Genomic DNA, 21,613 nt, shown 5'->3' with positions numbered 1-21,613 from the left:
CCACAGCCACAGCAATGCCAGATCTGAGCCATGTCTGCAACCTACACCACAGCTCACGGCAACGCTGGATCCTTAACCCACTGAGTGAGGCCAGAGATCGAACTCACAACCTCGTGATCCCTAGTCAGATTCGTTTCTGCTGTGCCACGACGGGAACTCCTCTTTTATTTTTCATTATTTTATTTTTATTGCAAAATTTCCCTATGGCCAATTAGTTACGTGGTGAAAAAGTCTGTGGCAAATGTTACAGCCAAAGTACCTAGAACCTGCTAGGAGAGAGATGTCACTAAAATAATCCAGCCAATCACTACACAAATAAGCAAATAATAACAAAAAGCTATAGAGGGGTGGGAGGACCAATACCCAGATTTGCTACAACATATTATCCAAAATGTCAGTTTCCAATGAAAAACTGAGGCATGCAAAAAAAATAGGAAACTAAAACCCGCACACTAGAAAGAAAGCAGGCAACAGAAACCACATGAGAGTGACCACATGCTGGTGTTCACAAAAAAACTGTAACATAAGCATTATAAACTTATTCACAGAACTAAAGGAAGGATTATAGAGGAATAATATAAACAATTGATCATATTAGACAATTTAAATGAAATGGACAAGTTCTTAAACACAAACTACTGAAACAGACTGGGGGAGAAATAGACAATCTGAACAGATCTATAACAAGTGAAGAGATTGTAGTAAAAACAATACTCATGAATAAATGGCTTGGCGTTCTCATCGTGGCGCAGTGGTTAATGAATCCCACTAGGAACCATGAGGTTTCGGGTTTGATTCCTGGCCTTGCTCAGTGGGTTAAGGATCCGGCACTGCCATGAGCTGTGGTGTAGGTCGCAGACTCGGCTCAGGTCCCGCGTTGCTGTCTCTGGTGTAGGCCAGCAGCTACAGCTCACATTGGACCCCTAGCCTGGGAACCTCCACATGCTGTGGGAGTGGCCCTAGAAAAGGCAAAAAGACAAAAAAAGAAAAAAAAGAAAAAAGAAATGGCTTGACTGCTTAACTTTATCAAACATTTACAGATTAACACCAATTCTTCATAAACCTTCTCTCTGAAGAGGGAACACGCCCCAACTTATTTTTATGAAGCCAGTATTAGCCTGATATCAAATCCAGACATCACAAGAAAGTAAAACTACAGATCAATGCCTCTTATAAATATAGATGCAGGAATCCTCAACAAATTATTAGCAATGTGAACCCAGGACCATATAAAAAGAATTATACACCATAACCAAACTGAGATTTATCCTAGAGACGTAAGATCATTTAGCATCTAAAAATGATTCTTTTTTTTGGGGGGGGGAGCTATTTTAGGGCTGCCCCATGGCATATGGAGGTTCCCAGGCTAGGGATCAAACTGGAGCTATAGCCACCAGCCTACACCACAGCCACAGCAACGTGGGATCCGAGTCACGTCTGTGACCTACACTACTGCTCATGGCAACGCTGGATCCTTAAGCCACTGAAGGAGGCCAGGGATTGAACCTGCAACCTCATGGATCCTATACAGGTTTGTTAACTGCAGAGCCACAGAGGAAACTCCTAAAAATGATTCTATTGATCATGTTTTTAATTGTTAATATTCTATGATGCTTTTACAGCCTGGGGCCTGGAACGTCCCTTCCAGGGCTAATGAATTCCTAGAGATAGAAAAGAACTTACCTTCCACAAGTCCATATCCCAAACACCTCCTTTATCTAACTCACATACCAACCCATTATTTCCCCGGTCCTACATCACCCTGGGGCCAGGTATCTGACAAAGGGACTGCACCTGACCAACTATAAAGTCCAGAGCCCATTGAAAGTACTAGAACAATCCAAAATGAAGACTGCTCAAACTTGCCCAAAGGCCTTGCCCAATCGTTCCTATGGAAACCACAGTAAGGTTGTGGGTCATGCATCCTGTTCTCCTGTCTTCTGACCATGTGCCTGTGTGGAATGTTCCTTTCTCTTGGGAATTATAAAGCAATTGCCATTGAATCTGCCACCTTACTATACCCAAGTAAAACAAACCTTGGGCTTAATTTAATGATTATCGTACAATATATCAATAGAATAAAACACAAAAATCACATCATCACAAGATGCAAAAAAATGAATTTAACGGGGAGTTCCCGTCGTGGCGCAGTGGTTAACAAACCCGACTAGGAACCATGAGGTTGCGGGTTCGGTCCCTGCCCTTGCTCAGTGGGTTAACGATCCGGCGTTGCCGTGAGCTGTGGTGTAGGTTGCAGACACGGCTCGGATTCCGCATGGCTGTGGCTCTGGCGTAGGCCGGTGGCTACAGCTCCTATTCGACCCCTAGCCTGGGAACCTCCATATGCCTCGGGAGCGGCCCAAGAAATAGCAACAACAACAAGAGCAACAACAACAACAACAACAACAAAAAAAAAAAAGACAAAAAAAAAAGAATTTAACAAAACCCAACACCTTTCATGATTAAAAACACTCAGTGAATCAGAAGTAGACTGGAACTGTGAGTTCCCATTGTGGCACAGTTGAAACCAATCCGACTAGGAACCATGAGGTTGCAGGTTTGATTCCTGGCCTCGTTCAGTGGGTTAAGGATCTGGCATTGCCATGAGCTGTGGTGTAGGTCGCAGATATGGCTCGGATCCTGCATGGCTGTGGCTGTGGTGTAGGCCAGCAGCTGTAGTTCTGATTGGACCCCTAGCCTAGGAACCTCCATATGCCTCGGGTGCAGTCCTGAAAAGCAAAAAAAAAAAAAAAAAAAAAAAAAAGTAGACTGGAACCTCTTCAATCTCACAAGGGGCATTTATGAAAAACCCATGACTAAAACCATACTTAACTGTCAAGGCTGAAAGTTACTCCCTAAGATCAGGAAGAAGTATTTCTACTCTTGATATTTTCATTCAACATTGTATTGGAGTTTTCACCAGGGCTATTAGGCAAGAAAAAGAAATAAAAGGCAATGAGATAGGAAAGGACTATTTGCAGATGACATGATCTTAGAAAATGCCGAGGAAGCCACTAAAATGCTATTAGAATAAATGAGTTCTGTAAGGTTGTAGGATGTAAAAGTCAATATAGACTAATCGTTTCTAGTATTACCAAATAAGACTAAAATATTTAAGAATGAGGTTAACAAAAGAAGTACAAAACATACACTCTTGATTACTACAAAATGTTGGAAGAAAGTAAAGGTCTAAAAATTATAAAAACATCCCATTTCACAGATCAAAAGATTTGGCATTTTTAGAATAATAACCCCCAAATTAATGTACATTCAATGCAATGTCTGTCAGAATCCCATCTGACTTCTTTGTGGAATGACAAGCTGATTGTAAAATTCATATGGAACTGCCAGTCTTCCAGAATAACCAAAACAATCTTTAAAAAGAAGAAAAAAGTGGGGAGTTCACATTGTGGCTCAGAAGTTAACAAACCTGACGAGTATCCATGAGGACTCGGGTTCAATCCCCAGCCTCGCTCAGTGGGTTAAGGATCTGGCGTTGCTGTGAGCTGCAATGTAGGTCACAGACACAGCTCAGATCCTGCGTTGCTGTGGCTGTGGTGTAGGCCGGCAGCTGTAGCTCCAATTCAACCCCTATCCTGGGAAGCTCCATATGTCGCGAGTGTGGACCTAAAAAGACATAAATAAATAAAGTGGGATTCACACCAATTGCACAACTTAGTACAACCAACAGTGATCAAGACAGTGTGGTACTGGCACAGGGACAGACATACAGATTAATGTAATGAGACAGAGAGTCCAAAAATAAACCCAAACATCTTATGATCAACTGATTTTTCAACAAGGCTACCAAAACAGGTAAGAACAGCCTTTACAAGGAATGGTGCTGGGAAAACTTGACAGACACACGAAAAAGAATGAACTTGGATTCTTACCTCACATCATGTATCAAAATTAACACAAAATGGACCAAAGACCTAAAGGTAAGAGCTAAAACTATAAAAGAAAACATATGAGTTCATGTTGTGGTACAGTGGAAACAAATCTGGCTAGTACCCATGAGGATGTGCTTTTGACCCCTGGATCCAGTGTTGCCCTGAGCTATGGTTTAGGTCAGACATGGCTCAGATCTGGTGTTGCTGTGTCTGTGATATAGGCCGGCAGCTATAGCTCCAATTCAAGCCCTAGGCTGGGAACCTCCATATGTGACAGGTGAGGCCCTAAAAAGCAAAAAAGAAAAAATAAAACATATAAGTAAATCTTCATGACAATGGATTGACAAAGAATTCTTAGATGACACCAAAAGCACAATTTTTTAAAAAGTGACTTCATTAAATACTTCTGTGCTTCAAAGGATGAAAAGACAACCCATAGAATGGGAGAAATTTTGCTAGTCATGTATCTAGGATATATAAAAAACAGCCCAATATAAAAAAGAATCCAATTTTAAAATCAGCAAAGGATCTGAATAGACAAGATATACTAATTGGCAACAGCACATCAAAAGATGCACACCTTCATCAATCATCAGGAAAATGCAATTAAAGACCACAAGATATCACTTCACATTAACAAGAATGGCTATAAGGAAGTCAGATAACCAGTGTTAGCCTGGATTGGAGAAACTGGAACCTTCACACACTGCTAGTAGGAACACAAAATGGTGCAGCTGCTTTGGAAAAGTCTGGCAATTCAATAACATAGTTACTGTATGACTCAGCAATTCCATGCATGGATATATAATCACAAGAAACATTATCATGTGTCCACACAAAAACTTATAAACAAATGTTTATAACAGCATGATTCATAATAGCTAACAGGCAGAAACAACCCAAACATGTACTAATGGATGAATAAAATGTGGCATATCCATACAATGGATTATGATCCAGCCATAGAGAAAAGAATTTTGGGGAGTTCCTGTTGTGGCTCAGTGGTAATGAACCTGACTAGTATCCATGAGGACGTAGATTCGATCCTTGCCCTTTCTCAGGGGGTTAAGGATCCGGCATTGCCGTGAGCCGTGGTGTAGGCTGGCAGCTACAGCTCTGTTTCACCCCTTAGCCTGGAAACTTCCATATGCCGTAGCACATGCAGCCCAAAAAAGACAATACATAATTAAATAAAAGAAATGGATTTCTTATATACGTTACAACATGGATAAACCTTGAAAACCTTACGCTGAGTAAAAGAAATCAGTCACAAAAAACTATATAATTCCATTTATATGAGTTGTACAGAACAGGGGATACGCATAAACAGATTAGTTTTATGGCTGTTTACGACTGGAGGAATAATGATGACAGCTAAAGGGTACAGAGATCCTTTTTCGAGGTGATAAAAATGTTCTAAAGTCTGACTGTGGTTATGGTTGCATTTTATCTGTGAATATACTAAATGTCATTGATTTATACACTCTAAATGAGTTAAATGTGTAGTATGTAAATTATAATCTCGGTGAAACTACTTAAAAGTTAAAAATAACTGTAGCAGCTAGTATTAAAATACCTGCCAAGCACAGCGCTCAGTGATTACACATCTGGGCTAGTGTCTACAACACCAACTGTGAGGTACCAATAGCTCCATCTGGCACATAAGGAAACCAAGCCTCAGAGAGCTTTTAAAACCTTGCTCAAGGCTACGCAATAGTTAAGTGATAAAAGTCAGGTTTTGAACCCAAGTTTGGCTCCTGACAGTTTGTCTTAAAACTAAGGAGGTCTCATAAAGTTGGTTCTCTGATCCCACAGTAAAGACTGGATGTGAAGTTAGGTCTAGGTCACTAAGTAGTTGTCTAGGTGTGATCCATAACTATTTATACTCAAACCACCTCTTTCATTCATTCTTTTTCCTCCTTGCTACTATTCATTCTAGTCTAAGATAATCAACTTTTATGGTAGATTTGAATCAGAGGCAATCTTTTTTAAGGGGACCTAAAGGCTGTGTAATTATGTTAACTATTTTAGTGCCCACTTCTATATCCTTGTTAACTACTTAAAATAGTAGTTAAGTTAGTTTAATGATATTAAAGGCCAGTGGGGTGGGGGAATACCCCTGGAATAGCTTTCAATGTGATGATGGGTTAGGTTTTATTTCTTTTTTTTTTTTGCCCAAAACATTTTACTTATTGATTACAAGTTAATTGGTTTTTTGGGGATCGGTTTCCTAAGAAACCATGCGACTTTAGAAGCCTTAAAAAGTTGTTACACTTGTGAGTTCCTGTTGTGGCTCAGCAGTAACAAACCCGACTAGTATCCATGAGGATGCAGGTTCGATCCCTGGCCTTGCTCAGTGGGTGGGGTATCCATTGTTGCCACAAGCTGCGGTATATGTCGTAGACTCAGCTTAGATCCCGGATCACTGAGGCTGTGGTGTAGGCTGGCAGCTGCAGCTCTGGTTCAACCCCTAGCCTGGGACCCTCCATGTGCCACGCATGCAGCCCTAAAAAGCAAAAAAAAAAAGGCTGCTAAAGTTATCTAGTTATACACATAAAAGTTATCTAGTTCTACACATCTCTATTTGCTAATAATTTTCTGCAATACAGACGAATGTTTAGGGACTAGACAGAACTGATGCCAACTGAAAATGTGCAAAGCAATATTTTATATAAATGTACGAGAGAAAAAGCAGCAAAGGTAGAAAGAGGACCTCATATGAGGTCATCATTACCTTGTATCCAATTCAAGATTAATTACCATTAAATAAGCTTTTGCGTGTTGTTCCAGCATGCACTTATCCAAATCCCATCTGTCCTTTGCAGTCACCCCAAATGCTTCTAGCTCCAGAAGCCTTCAAGTTCTGTGCAGGCAAAATGAACTCTACCTGATCTTGCTCTGGGAGCCAAAGATGATTTACCTTACCACAATATGTACTGCTACAAATCATTTAACATAAGACTGTAAGCTGCTGGAGAACAAAGATTTTCTTTGTATCTTCAGTCTCTAGTTCAGCCTTTGTTCTACAGCAGACAATTCAAAGTCTGCTGAATGGGTCAATTGTTCACAATTAGCTTAAAATTCAATACGCTCCATTGATAATCAAAGATAGGCAACTGCTAAAGGTCCTAGAATGAGTACAATCCATATTTTATCCTAAAATGCTGTAGTAACAACTCAATGACTGGTATCTTTGTACATAAATGCATTTTAAATACATAGATCAGAATTGGCAATTTGCTTATGATCTATTGTTTCTGAGGGGGAAAAAGTACATTATTAAAAATACATAGCACATGTCTATATTCACCAAACTGTATTAAGAAATTATTAACTTGACAATACATTTTTCTTGTCAATTTTTTTATTGTGCTACGTGCACAAAGAAATGAAATTGTTTACTGTATTATGTTTAGATCTTTAAATTATTCATTTAACAAGTTCATTTAAATAAATTTAATATTCGGTAAATGACAAGCAGCTTAAATACAAGTTTGATAACTAATATTAAAAAATTAATAAAAGTCATAGTCAGATTTTCAACAAGGCAATGTAACATTGATCACTAACCTGACTAAAAGGCCGCACTCGTACTGCCACCTTCACTCTGTCAATACTTGGCATAGGCATTTTCATCATTTTCCCATTATTTGTATTATTATTTGGTAAAAAAATGTAGAGACTACACTGCTTATGCCTCACACCAGGACATTAAAAAAGCTTCGCCAACAAAAGCAGTTTGTTTCTAGGTGATCAATTATTAATGGTCCATTCACTACATGCTCTCAGTTACCTGTCATAAATTATTTTACAACCCTTACTTATTAATGAGTTTTATAGCCTACACCAAGTACCACCACTTAACTGCACACAGTCACACTGCAGAGAACAGAGTGGTTTTCTTTAGCTTTTTCCACATCTACTCACACTCTTTCCCCATCTTCAATACTCTGCCTGAGGTCCTATAAGAATCTGTCAATTTTAAAACCTGAATATTTTAAGGGATTTCTGCGATTCATTAGCAAGCTCCTTGACAGTAAGACTATTATAAAAATTTGTTCACACTTCTCATTCTATCAATATTAGGCACATACAAAGTACACTGAATAGCCATGAAACAAACCCTTATAAGGTGCACTCGATAGCCTACTCAAACCCTTGTAAGAAGTTGCTAGTCAGCAGTGAACCGGTCAGTCTAACCTGGATAATTAGTCTCTGAATAATTAAGAGACTTCAAAGATAATAGCCTTTAAGCTTGCTGAATAAGAAATGCCAACATATTTAACCAATGCATTACTTAGAAAATTACTAATTTGAGGTAGAATACATAAAATCTGTTAAACTACAAAAAAGTGGCAAAATTACATGCCCATAATTCAATTTCAACATACTAACAGTACCCCCCAAAACTTATCATTAGAAATCTTAATCCCAGAAGCAAAGTGCATAAATAATAAAATAGCAACTTAAAAAAAAACAACAACAGTTCAATTGGCCTCATTTTAAAATTGGTCTAATACTTTTAACTATAAAGAAAATGGAATCAATACCTACTAGCATATAAAATCATTATTAAAACAGAAATCCCCTCTCAAAAATCTAACAGACACAGACTACTGAAGTATACGCTTTATTTAACATTCCAGTAATAAGCCATATTTACATATTATATAAATGTATGAAGTCTTAATATAAAATAGAAAAAAAATGCCTGGACTAAAAGAGTCATACTCCATATGGAGTTACTTTACCTAGTGAAGACCTCTGTTTACAAAAATTTACAATAATTTATATAAATTACTTTCTTCCAAATTAGACAACTTTTAATAATCCACACAATTCTGATGACTTTACAAATAGGTGTACATTAAAAACTTGAAAAAAATTACAGCATTTTTCTGCGCAGAACTTGCTTTGGGAAGGAAGACACTTTCTTCCTGCTCCTTCCAAGAGTTTTTCCTGTCACTTCTGCGGCCCTTCTTGGTCTGCTCTTTACTCCATCGACTGGGCTGGCCAGGGGCGAGATCAGCTTAACTTCCACTGGGGGAGGTGACCAACTTTCCTTTTCTGTGTTTCTGAGATAAAAAGATAATTCACGTAAGAACAAATATGTTATAATAATATAAAATGTAATTGACTTCCCAATATAGGAAAGAAATGTTAGGTATTGCCCCTTCCTGGTGCTTTTATTTTATAAAGGAGAAGTGAAATAAAACTTTAGTCATATAAGCTAATTAGAAAGAGTTATGGTTTCACATGATAGAAATTTTTCTTGATGATCGGGATACTCAAAACAATTACTGCTGAATTTTTGTTTAAACCTTTCATATGTATTAATAAATACTGGTCGGTTACAAGGAGTTGTCAGTCCATGGAATGAGAGCCCAGCAGGCCCATAATAAGGTGTAAGAGAAATGGCAATTCTCAAACGCCAGCAATTAGCAACTGAGTATATATTTTCATATATGAAGTAGTTTCCAACACACACACAAACCAACTTATATGTAAAGTGTTATTAATTATAGTCAAAACCTCTCATTAAATACTTAAAGTAAGATAAAATGGATTACTTTGTACTTTTATGAAATTCACTTTTATGAAACTTCAAGCACAAATATATCTGAAATGGACTAATATCCCCACTGATGATTTTTTTAAGGGCTGCACCTGTGGCATACAGAGGTTCCCAGGTTAGGGGTTGAATCTGAGCTGTAGCTGCCGGCCTACACCACAGCCACAACAAAGCCAGATCTGAGCCGAATCCGTGACTTACACCACAGCTCATGGCAATGCCTGATCCTTAACCCACTGGGCGAGGCCAGGGATCCAACCTGCGTCCTCATGGATGCTAGTCAGATTCCTTTCTGCTGAGCCACAACGGGAACTCCCCCATGGATGAAGTTTTAATTGATATTAGTGAAACAATCACAGGATTTTTCAGTTTTTAACTACTTTTATTGATAGGTATCATCTATCTTTACTAAGGAAAAGGCAAAATTTTTGCCACTCCCACCCCTAACCCATTACAAAAACAAAATTCATTGGGTACTCAACCACCCCCATCCCACTACCCTTCAAATGAATGGGTGTTCATGCTACACAGAGAAAGCCACCTTCGGCAGTGAAATCTAACAATTACATGGAGCCAGGGAATGCCCCTAAGAATTACCCTTTTCTGATGAGGTTAATTTCTCTTTGAAGACTCTTCTCAAATCTAATTTTAAGAAACTAGACAGAAAAAAATCACAGCATAGAAAAAGCCTTACTTGCTTGCTTGTCTTGTTTTTGTGGTCCGGGCTCTTTTCACTTGTTGCTTTTCCACAGTTTCCACTGATGGAGCATCATCTTCCTACGGGTTAAAAATTTAAAAGATCAACCATAAGTAATTAAATACTTAAAATCTAAATTGAAAAAAGTTCTATCCTGAGTCATGGAATTCAGTGCTAAATGAACAGTGTTAAATGAGCTAAACAGTGCTGAATGAATTCAAACTCAACAAATATCAAAGAGACTCCCTATATTTTCTGGTAGAAACCCTGGTCATCGATGATGGCTGGTTATCCCTCTTCCTCACACATTCAACTGATCTCCAAGCCTTATCAGTTTGATTCTGGAATGTTTCCATGGACCACTGCCCTTTTGTTTCACTGCCTCTGTCTAAATCCAGGCTCTTGGTGCTGCATGAGAATTAAACTACCAGTGACTAATTTTTCCTCCCTAGAATTCACTTTTCCATCAAAACTACTTAAAATACACACATAGCTATTTGCTAGTTTGTGAACTTCCTCATGTACTACCAGGCTTCTGTGCCTTTGCATCTGCTGTTTTCTCTTCCAGAAATGCCTGTCTCCTTTGCCTTCTGTCTATAAGGGTCTATAGATCTGGGTATAATGATTCTCATCACACTGAAATAACCTTGTGCACTTTTGCCTCTTCAATTAAACTGAGCTCCTGAGAGACAAGGATTCTGCCTATTTCTGTGTCAGTCTTTGTCCTTGCATAGTAAATGGCTCATGGCCAGTTCAAGAAATGCCTATGGGGAGTTCCCAGCATGGCACAGTGGGTTAAAGATCCAGCACTGCTGTAGCTATGGCATAGGTCACAGTTGTGGCTCGGATTTGATACCTGGCCGGGGAACTTCCACACGCTGTGGGTGCAACCATAAAAAGAAAGAAAAAGGAAATGATCGTGAATTAAAATTAATAAGTATTGGAGTTCCTGTCATGGTGCAGTGGAAATGAATCTGACTAGGAACCATGAGGTTTTGGGTTCGATCCCTGGCCTTGCTCAGTGGGTACAGGATCTGGCGTTGCTGTGGCTGTGGTGTAGGCTGGCAGCTGTAGCTCCGATTAGACCCCTAGCCTGGGAACCTCCATATGCCGTGGGTGCGGCCCTAAAAAAAAAAAAAGCAAAATAAAACAAAAGATTGGTAAGTATAAGGGTCTTATGCTCACACTCAATCCCTAAATTATTTTATTTTAGAGTTACATGCAACTAGGTAATACAGTCAACTCTAAAACACCATCTCTCCAAGTGTAGTCTTTAAGTGACACTCTAGGTCAGCAATCTGTATTTTAAATAAATACATCCAGATAATTCTGGTGAAACACTAAAATTTAAAAACCTTTTCCTAATAGGTAATAGGCTGTTAATAATATACCATGAGTAACATACCAATCCATCTTAAAGGTAGGGTCTGCAAAAGTAGGACTTAAGAGTATACATCTGCTCTTTTTTAAAGAAGTTTATCCAGGAAGCATTGCTTTAAGAAATAAAAAGCATGTATAAATACACATACAAATAAAATCATGCGTTTCTTACCAGTTTGTCTATAAGTTTCGATGTATTAGTTAAGTTTTTTTGCCTGGTCCTTAAGGCAGGAGGTGAGAAGACAAATTGAGAAGATAAATCTGAAACTAATTCTTTCAGCTGTGCAGGAGCCTCTATTTTTTTAGCTAAAAAAAGATAAAAGGAAAAAAACTATAAATTCAATTCAAATTCATATAAAAATTCAATAAAAAAAAACAAAACAAAAAAAGCCGTATCTGTGAAGTGAAATGAAGGGCAAGAAAAATGACGCACAATAAAAAAGGTACAGCATATTTGAAGGTTTGAAATATGGTATATGGCAAACCAAAGGTTTTCGGCAAGTCTATTAACGCCATTCTTCCAACAGCGTTTGCTCACTTCATGTCTCCGTGCCATATCTTGGTAATTTTTGCAATATTTTAAACTTTTTTCATTATTAAATTTGTCATGGGGATCAGTAATCTTTGATGTCACTACTGCAAAAACATTACTTGCTTAAAGCTCAGATGATGGTTAGCATTTTTTAGCAATAAAGTATTTTATAATTAAGGTGTGCACATTTTTTAAGATATAATACTAATGTACACTTAAAAGACTACGGTATAAACATAACTTTTCAATGTACTAGGAAACCAAGTTGGGGGTGTGACTGACTTTGTTCAGATACTCGCTTTAGTAATTAATGGTATGGAACTGAACCCACAAGTATCTCTCAAGTACACTTGCCTGTGTAACCTGAGCTACTCTGCTTCATAATTCCTACTTTTTCAAAGGCAAGGTTTTTAGTTTAAAAAGCAATTTTATTTACAAAGAGACTCAAACCCCCTTTCCTCCTAGATCATTCTGAGCTAATTGTTCCAAGCAAGAAGAACAATAGAAAAATGCACATCATAAAAGAAAAAAAAAGTAAGCAGAGGAAGTAATAATCAAGAAACAGTTTGATAGGAAGATATTCTATAGACAAATATAAATGGTTTAATTAAGAATTATATGAGGAGTTCCCGTTGTGGCACAGTGGAAATGAATTTGACTAAGAACCATGGGGCTGCAGGTTCAATCCCTGGTCTCGCTCAGTGGGTTGAGGATCTGACATTGCTGTGGTGTAGGCCAGCAGCTACAGTTCTGATTGGACCCCTGGCCTGGGAACCTCCATATGCCTCAAGTGTGGCCCTAAAAAGACAAAAAAGAAAAGAAAAAAGAAATAGTTGAAAATATGTAATTAAAAACATTTATCCCAGACTCGATCTCAAATATTTTCCTGTTTTTATTAAAGGGTCTCTACATTAATGGCCATTAGCAATGTATTAATGGAAGTGGCATGGTGCAGTTGAACCATAAAATTAAATCCCAGCTTCTGGATTTATAAGCTGAGGCACCAAAGGTAAATTACCTAAACTTCTCTGTGCCTCAGTTTCTATAAAATGGGATTAATACCTATAAAGTTACTGTGAAGATTATAAAGGATTAGAATATTGGTACTATATAGAAAGTGCTTTATAGATATTTGCAAGTTATAATGTTACTACTTCAAAAGTATAATTTACAAATCTTTAAAATAAAATTCTCAATGTCATTTCACCTACTGGGACAATCAAGAGTTCTATTAAGATGCCCAATTCTGCTTTTAAAGCATGTGATTCTTAACAAAAAAGAGAGGTGAGATCAGAAATAAAAATCATCTCTGCCCCCAGCTGATAAGTAGCATAAATGGCACTGGTGGTAACTTCCCTCCTTTGGAGTTAAACAAACAAGCAAATCCTTTCTATGAAAATGATATGTTCTGCTTTTCTCTTTCCAGGCTACCTGGAGCAACAGCTTCTTTGGCTTTTCAAAGACTAACTCATATTCTTCCCCTATAGTTTTCCCCTGAACCAAAGGAACAAAGAAAGATATACAAAAACATTATCACATGCAAAAATGTTCAGCCATACCACTTCTATTAGCCAGACAATACTTCCTCAGAAAATTCCTGAATATTTAACAACTGGCTCTCCCTGGCCAGCAGGAGTCAGCTCCAAGACACCACCAGTTACTTATTACCTGAGTGATGCAGGTGCTCAGTTTTATTGAACTTCAATTTCCTCACTGTAGAAAGAGGGAGGTAATAGCTACCTATGCTACACCAAGTTATAATGAGAATCAAATGAACTGAGAAGGCATCCCCCAGTATAGCCTCGGGCATACAGCAAACTCTTCTCAAATACTGGCTGCTGAGTAATGGAATTAGAGAAAACCCAGTGAAGTGTCAAGCTCTATATTCTTTTTAACTAGTGGTTCTAAGATATCTGTATTTTTTGCCATGTTTCAATTAAACAGAGGATGGGCTCCAGCTTTCTAATTATGTAATTTTGTATCCACTCTTCTCTATGCCCCCTACCCCTACCCTGAAGGAGCTTTTTAAATAAAACACAAGTTAAATAGGCAACAAGGAATATAAGATATTGCAAGAGGATAGAAACTACAATCTCGGGGTAGAATAAAGGGACATGATACTATTGTAAAAATTAAACCAATGTCAAGTGAATGATAGGATTTAAAAAGTCATGCTGAAACAGAAAATTCCTGAATCTAAAAATAAACTGTGAAATATAAAATCTTTTAATTTTACTATTAAAAGATCCAAAATGGAAAGGTTTTTTGGGGGAGGGGGGATTCCCTATAACTACAAGTCATTGTTAGGAGAAAAAGTCCATTAGTGACTCAAACACAACCTAATCATGTTTGAAATGACAGAATGTTAAGCTAAAGACTCTGAATGCGATGAAAATTGTGCTTTGAATTGAAATAAAAGTACCTTTCTCTTTCCTTGCAATCTTTGACACAGGAGGAGAAAATAAAGACTCATTTTTTGGTTCAGAAAGGTCCGGCAACAAGACGGCCTTGCTAGATCTAGTCCTTGTGCCACGGGAAGATTTAGTCAAAGCAACTGTGGCAAGCAATTTTTCCTCTTGGTCATCTACTTTGTGTGTCATTTCCTCATCTATGCATTTTTCTGATATTGAGCGTAATGGACGTTTCTGGCTTTGGTTTTCAGTCCTTTTTGTAGGCTTTTTCTTAGAGCTCACTGGTGTAGCAAGTTCTTCACTTGGCACTAAAACTGATGTTTCTAAGGCTAGTTTTCCAACCTCAGTATTTCCACTTTTCGCTGGGGTATTTCTTGTGGATCTCCTTTGGATGTTGAGACCTTCTCTCGTCTCGGGACTTCTTGCTCCCTTAACAGCCTTAGATTCTACATCTTCAGATGGATTGGTTTTTCTTGGTCTACCACGTTTTCTAGGTGTAGCAGGGGTATCAAATTCTGCTGGAGGCTTCTGCTGCGATGAATCAAGTTTGGAATCTTCTACAGCATCTGATGCACTACCTTCTCTCTTTCTAACCCTTCTGTTACGCTGAAGAGGCAGCTGCTGTTCAGTGGACTCCCCAGCTGTACTTTCAGAAGTTTCCAAACAAGCACTCCTCAATTTTCTGGTGCTTCTGCTAGGACTTGCTATTTTACTAACTTTCAAATCATTGATAACTTCAACACTTTCCTGATTTTCTACAGATTTTTTGATTCTCTTCGGAGTCCTTTTTGTAACAGATGAAAGCTTAACATCTTTTCTAAAAGAAGTTTCTTCAGTCACTGATTCCAACAACTGAGATGATTTTACTCTTCTTAATTCCCTACCTGGAGTAGCTTGTAACTCTTGTTCCACAGAATTAATATCTTCTGATGTGTCTTGATTAATTTCTTTCTTCCTCCTTCCCCTCCTAGGAGTAACAGAATTTTGAGGTGTTTGCTGGTTCTGAGATATTCCTTTGTCATCAGAAGAGGCACTTTCAAAAGCTCCTGAAATTTCTTTTGTTTTTCTAGTTTTCTTCATAATGGAAAGCCCCAGCATCTCAGGAGTAGCAACATCTGCTGACTCTTCCTGATGTGCTGATTTGACACTCATGTCTTGGACACGTCTTTTCTTGCGAGTTCTGGAGGAAATCATGTCATTAACCTGGCTGACATTTATAGTCACTGCACTTGTTTCCTGAACAGTCTTAAATGGAGTTTTGGCTAACTTGGTGGAACACATTACCTTTTGGCTTATTAAAGGTATGTTGTCATGAATGGACTGTTCCATTGTATCTGAAGTAATTTCTTTACTTCTTGTGTCTTTAATTACATCCAATAAATTTTCTGCAATTGCTACTTTAATTGGTTCAGGCACATATGGTAACGTCTCTACCTTCTGGGACTCTTGATCACTAGTTAGGACAGATGGCAAATTTGCAACATGTCTGTGACTATCATTTTCCCTACTGCAGGTATGTTTTTCCTCAGTTGCTGCATTAGCTGCTTTAGCTAACACATTCGATGCTGCAGAATCACCTGTCTCCATTTCTCCTTCTTCACCTTCCAAAATCAAGGTAAAGTTGCTCTGTGCCACAAAAAGTTCCCCATCTACTTCAGCAATGTCGCACTCAGCAGAGTCTTTACTATCAGGCAAGTCACAAAACTGTTTCTCAATGGTATCAAAATTGTATTGAAGCTTAAGAGTTCCTGAGGGATACAACTCATTAAATGAAAGATTCCTAGCCTCTTGTCCTGAATCTTGAACTTCAACCTTTTCATGTTCAACCACCTAAAATGAATTAAAGATGAGACTATTAATGTATATATTTATTTTAAACTAAAGCATAATTTTTTAATGACCATCTTACTCGTGGTGTATGAATTGTTAAACAAAAACTACATTTGATATGGCATATATTTATGGGTTTACTTTATAAAATATCTATTTAAGCGATTAGACTTTCTCATTCAGTCAAAATAAGTAGATAGAAAAAGATTGAGATTCTGAACGGAATTAAAGTAGAAATTCTACATTTTCCTGGCTAAAAAGACAGTCTTTAACAAAACCTTAAGAATTACTATTATGAAGCTAACAGTTGTGAGAATTTAAGGACTTATTCTATTCTTACCCCCCCCAAAAAAAATTAACCGGAGAAAAAGAAACAACCCCCAAACTGTGTTTATTAATGAATAATCCCCAAATTACCTAACTAACCACACTTTTTCTAAACAGCATGATCCCCATAAGGTTGAAGAAGAATTCACCTACATAAGCTCCCTTGGGCTAGACTCAATCCTCTTCCCTTTGCTGGGGCTGCATAAACCATGAAATTCCTAAGGCTTTCAAGTTCAGTACCTCTCTTGCAAGGGTTTGGTGGAAGAAGGAATGGTCCTTGCATTTACCTTTTGGTAAGGGAAGGGGAGAAAAAGGAGGAGGCAGAAAGTAACAGAGAGATCTCCTGACCAAGAAGGTAGAACATCACCACCCACCTAGACAATGACATTTTCCCACTCCCCAAACATTCAGTGAAATGAAAGACTGGAAACACCCAGAAATGAGGATTCCCACGTATACCGTGCCCACAAATCTTATTAGCTTCCCAGATGAAATAATCAGGACTTTATCCATCTACTTCACAGTGAGAATACTTATGAAATTTAATATGGATAACCATGACATTTTTGAGTTCAACTTCCCAAATATTATATAATCATATTTCTATAAATAATTAGAAGAGGTGATTTTTCTTTATCTCGAATTCATTTATCAAATAAACGTTGACTGTGGATAATAAAAGCAATTTGGTGGAATTTTTAGGAGCCATGAACCATATTAATACAAAAAAGTCCTTCTGGAATGTATAGGAAGCCGCAGCCAGCAGAATATCATTTTCCCACAAGTGTGAATGGGGGAAAAAAATCCTATTTAACTCAATTATTTTCACACATGCTCTAGATAGTTTTGATGTAATACCTGCCTCTAGAGTAGCCAATATCTATTTTCTCAAAGCTAAAATAATTTTCATTTGAACTGGATACTAAGCAAAAATTAAATTCTTTAAATTGTGACTTAACACCTTTTTGTTTTCATGAAAAATAATTTCATACTTAAAAGATGTGCTCTATATAACTCTACAATATATTTATACTTTTTAAGCAGAGATTTTTATAAAGAGGTTTTCAGATAGCAGTCAAATAAACAAATACATTAGATTTGAACTGCGGTTTGAAACCTAACTAAACCAAAACTAAAAAACAAAGAAATAAAAAAATTAATTTTTTTACATGAATTTCTTGAGTATCAGGAGGATCATCAGAAATTGGAGGCTTTTCTTCTTGTAAGTCAACACTTGCTTTTAGTACATCAACTTCTATTTCTTGATCTTCTTTTACGTTCAATGCTACTTCCTGGTCAAGCCTATGTTCAGAGATTGCAGGGCTTTCAGAGATAAGAAGCCCAGAGCTTCCATTATCACCAAGGACATCGGCCACAGCTGAAAGAAAAATGAGAGTTAATCTTCCATATTTTAAACTAAAAACAAAAAAAGATAACGTGCACAATTTGGGAAGCATACAGAGGGGAAGGGCTGCATTGCACTTTGCACTTCCTTGAAAAATTGCCGTAATGCCAAAAACTTTCTAACACCTTAAAGAGGAAAAGCCTATGATTGATATATTATTCCTGATTCATCAGTATCCAATCAATTACTCAGGTTAAACAATAATACATGTTTGCTTTCCACAAAGATAAAACACAAGATAAAAGCTCAGTTGTTTGTTCCTCATTAACATGAAAATTATGCTTATGGGTGATGATTAGATAACCAGCTATCCTTGTTGAGATATTATAGAATTACATGAGGGACAAGCAACCTGGGCTTTGACCTGGCTGTGAAAAGGACTAGATACCTCCCATTTGGCAGAAAGAATCTCAAGAACCCCAAAATACCACTTAAATAAATTAGGGGGTGGGGGAATCATAAAAATAATTCCTCCTTATCTTTCATCTTCCTCTTTGCCAAAGTTTTGTATCATTAGCACTCAGAGGCCCTATTTGGATTGAGAGTTTGTAAATGACACAAAACCCCAATCACTGGGGGTGGGGGGTGCTGGATCTGAGCAATTCAATTAAAAACCATTTAGTGTTTAACAAAAACCTACTTAAAGATTTTTTAAAAAGACCAACTAAGAAAAAATATTTTCATACTTTTAACAGACAATGAGGCAAATATCCCTAATATACAAAGACTGCTTATAAAACAAATGAAAAAGTTTTTCTACCTGTCAATTTGGCAAAGAGGAATGGGAAAATATGCATTTATTTTCCAATCATTAATGTATGAAAGGAGAAAACAACTCATATTGGAGAAAACAAAATGTTAAAAATCTCCACACTCCTTGATCCAGCAGGTCCCTGTTTAGGAAGCTACTCAAAAGAAATACTGACATAGAATGTACAAAGATGTATATACACAGTAATATCCATTGTAGAAATGAAACAGTAAAATAAACAAAATAGGTGATCAGCCCAAAGTGTTCACCAATTAGTAATTACAGAGATACCATAGAATATCCATACTATGAAATACTATTATAGGCATTCCCATTGTGGGTCAGTGGCAATGAACCCGACCAGTATCTACGAGGATGCGGTTTGTTCCCTTGTTCAGTGGGTTAAGGATCCAGCCTTTCCACAAGCTGTGGTGTAGGCCAGCAGCTACACCTCCAATTCGATCCCTAGCCTGGGAACTTCCACATGCCAACAGTGTAGCCCTAAAAATTAAAGAAAAAGAAAAAGAAAAAAAGAAATGCTATTATAGCCATTAAAAAGCAAAGGATTAATCTGTATTAATAACATGGGAAAATGTGTTAAAATATATTAAGTGGAAAGTTGTTTTTTGACAATAAATAGCTAACATTTACTGAGCTTTTGTTAACATTTAAAGCAATTAAATTTTATAGACGAGAGGTAGAGCTCACAGTCTTACACATAGTAAGTACAGAACTGGGTTATAAACCCAAGTGGTCTGGATAAATCCCTGGCACTCTATCCACCATACTTATCTCCTCTTTCAACATATGGGGAAAAATATACACAGGGGAAAAAAATTCAAGGAAAAGACACTTTCTTTGTTTTGTTTTGGTCTTTTTTGCTATTTCTTTGGGCCGCTCCCGCTGCATATGGAGGTTCCCAGGCCACTGGCCTACGCCAGAGCCACAGCAACTTGGGATCCGAGCCGCGTCTGCAACCTACACCACAGCTCACGGCAACACCGGATCGTTAACCCACTGAGCAAGGGCAGGGACCGAACCCGCAACCTCATGGTTCCTAGTCGGATTCGTTAACCACTGCGCCACGACGGGAACTCCAAAAAGACACTTTCTTAATAATTGATTCTTAAAATGGGTAACCAGGTTATAGGGGTTTTTAGTTTATATGTTAGATTATAATTTCCTGATTTTTCTACAATAAACAAAATTACATTCTTAATGAGAACTGGGATGGGGGAGGCGGGGGCTTGGTGCAGTTCTACTCAAGCTTGTCCTAAGCCCTATTCATGTGACAGGCAGAAGGGTGTGATGGTTAAGAGCAGGAGCTCTAGAGTCAGACAGCGTCGACGTCGACGCCATAACAGCATTATTTTGTCCTCAAATGAAATTCTAGGCATATACATTCAAGGTGTCTGCTTTCCCTAAACTGAACTGAGTTCAATGAGGAAAACCTATCTTCCTCTTCTCTGTGTCGCCAGTGTCTGAGAGGATGCACAAGAAGGAAGAAGAAGAAAGAAAGGAGAGGGAGAAGGAGAAAAGAGAAAAAAAAAATTCATTGGATTTTAAAAAAATTCCATATATCTGTTAATTTCTCTGGAGCAAATTCAGTCATTTGTGATTATTTTCTAATAATAATAAGCCAACCTTTTTTTTTTTCTTCTTCTTTCTTGGCCACCCACAGCATATGGAGTTCCTGGGCCAAAGATCAGATCACAGTTGTAACCTAAGCTGCAGCTGTGGCAACGCCAGATCCTTTAACCCACTGTGCTGGGCTGGGGATCGAACTGCATCCTGGTGCTGCAGAGATGCCATTCATCCTGTCGCACCACAGCGGGAACTCCTAACAAGCCAATCTTGGCCATAAGTTACCACAAACCCAGAATAAATATGGAAGATGCCCTGTACAGATATCCATATCCCAGAAGATCAAAAAGCAGGGGCCTGGTTATCTACTTTGCTCTTCTTTAACTATGCCTATAAAAACCATTCTAAGGCTTCCACTATTAGAACCATACACTGCTTAGAGGCAACCCACTGTTTTGACAGCTGACACATGTCCTCTGAATTCTATTTTTAGCCTGGGAAGTGACTGGAGAGGAATAAATGAGATAAGAAACTCTGGATAATAGACTCTTTTGACCTAAGAATAGACCACTCCCTGTCAAAAACACTAAAATGAAATAATTCTAAAGTCAAAATAATATTTATTGTTACCTGTTCTAATCGTAGAGGTACAGGTTTCAATAGACACTAGGCCTTTGTCTAAATCTGGTACCATGGACTCTGGGGTGAGGATACTCCTTTAGAAAAAGAAATACATACTTTAGTGTGTAAAAAGATCCCATCTGCTTTAACTTGCTTTAATCCTACCCCAACTCCTACCTTCCATTTTGTTGATGAAAACCAAAGTGCAGAGAAATTAATACCATGCAAGTTCATTTTGAGTAATACCTATAAATTACAAGTGAATTTAGAAACAAGTAATGCTGTATTTGTTTTTCCCACTTTCTAACATTTTATTTGGTTGAAAAAAATAGCATGGCCTGTTAAAGCTACAAATAAAATGATTTAAAATGCTACTCAGTATATACATTTATGCCAATTTTTAATTAGCGGTGGCCACATTCTTCGAATAAATCTATCTAATATTATGGATGCTTTCCCTACATACTCAGTAGAATCAGATTCAATATTTTAATACTAATTGCAAAGAGTATGATAAATGACTCAGAATGGGAGACCGGTGAGACCTGTATTAACCTGCTTGAAAAAGTTCTGGAAATATGCTGACAGTGGTCCCTTCTTATTCTGAGTT

At 37.7% G+C, this 21,613-nt stretch overlaps 1 protein-coding gene across 3 annotated transcripts in view; it reads right to left on the bottom strand.

Moving 5' to 3' along the window:
• Positions 1-8,507: 8,507 nt before the first annotated feature.
• The window catches only part of AHCTF1 (AT-hook containing transcription factor 1), a 79,427-nt gene continuing 66,321 nt past the window's right edge, over positions 8,508-21,613 (bottom strand). For 2 of the 3 annotated variants that reach the window (XM_047754522.1, XM_047754521.1), the window contains 6 exons: positions 21,013-21,098; positions 17,812-18,020; positions 14,497-16,315; positions 11,715-11,848; positions 10,160-10,242; positions 8,508-8,968 (listed from right to left, as the gene is read on the bottom strand). In XM_047754522.1, the coding sequence (XP_047610478.1) occupies positions 8,779-8,968; positions 10,160-10,242; positions 11,715-11,848; positions 14,497-16,315; positions 17,812-18,020; positions 21,013-21,098 (2,521 nt within the window). In that variant the 3' untranslated portion in view covers positions 8,508-8,778. Of the gene's footprint in view, positions 8,969-10,159; positions 10,243-11,714; positions 11,849-14,496; positions 16,316-17,811; positions 18,021-21,012; positions 21,099-21,613 lie in introns of those variants that run through there. The other variant, XM_047754523.1, reaches the window with a different exon arrangement.

This window comes from Phacochoerus africanus, chromosome 12, assembly GCF_016906955.1.
Source record: "Phacochoerus africanus isolate WHEZ1 chromosome 12, ROS_Pafr_v1, whole genome shotgun sequence".
In the NCBI taxonomy this organism is placed as follows: Eukaryota; Metazoa; Chordata; class Mammalia; order Artiodactyla; family Suidae; genus Phacochoerus; species Phacochoerus africanus.
Note: the sequence above shows the minus strand (reverse complement) of the source record. Positions and strands in the feature narration are given on the sequence as shown.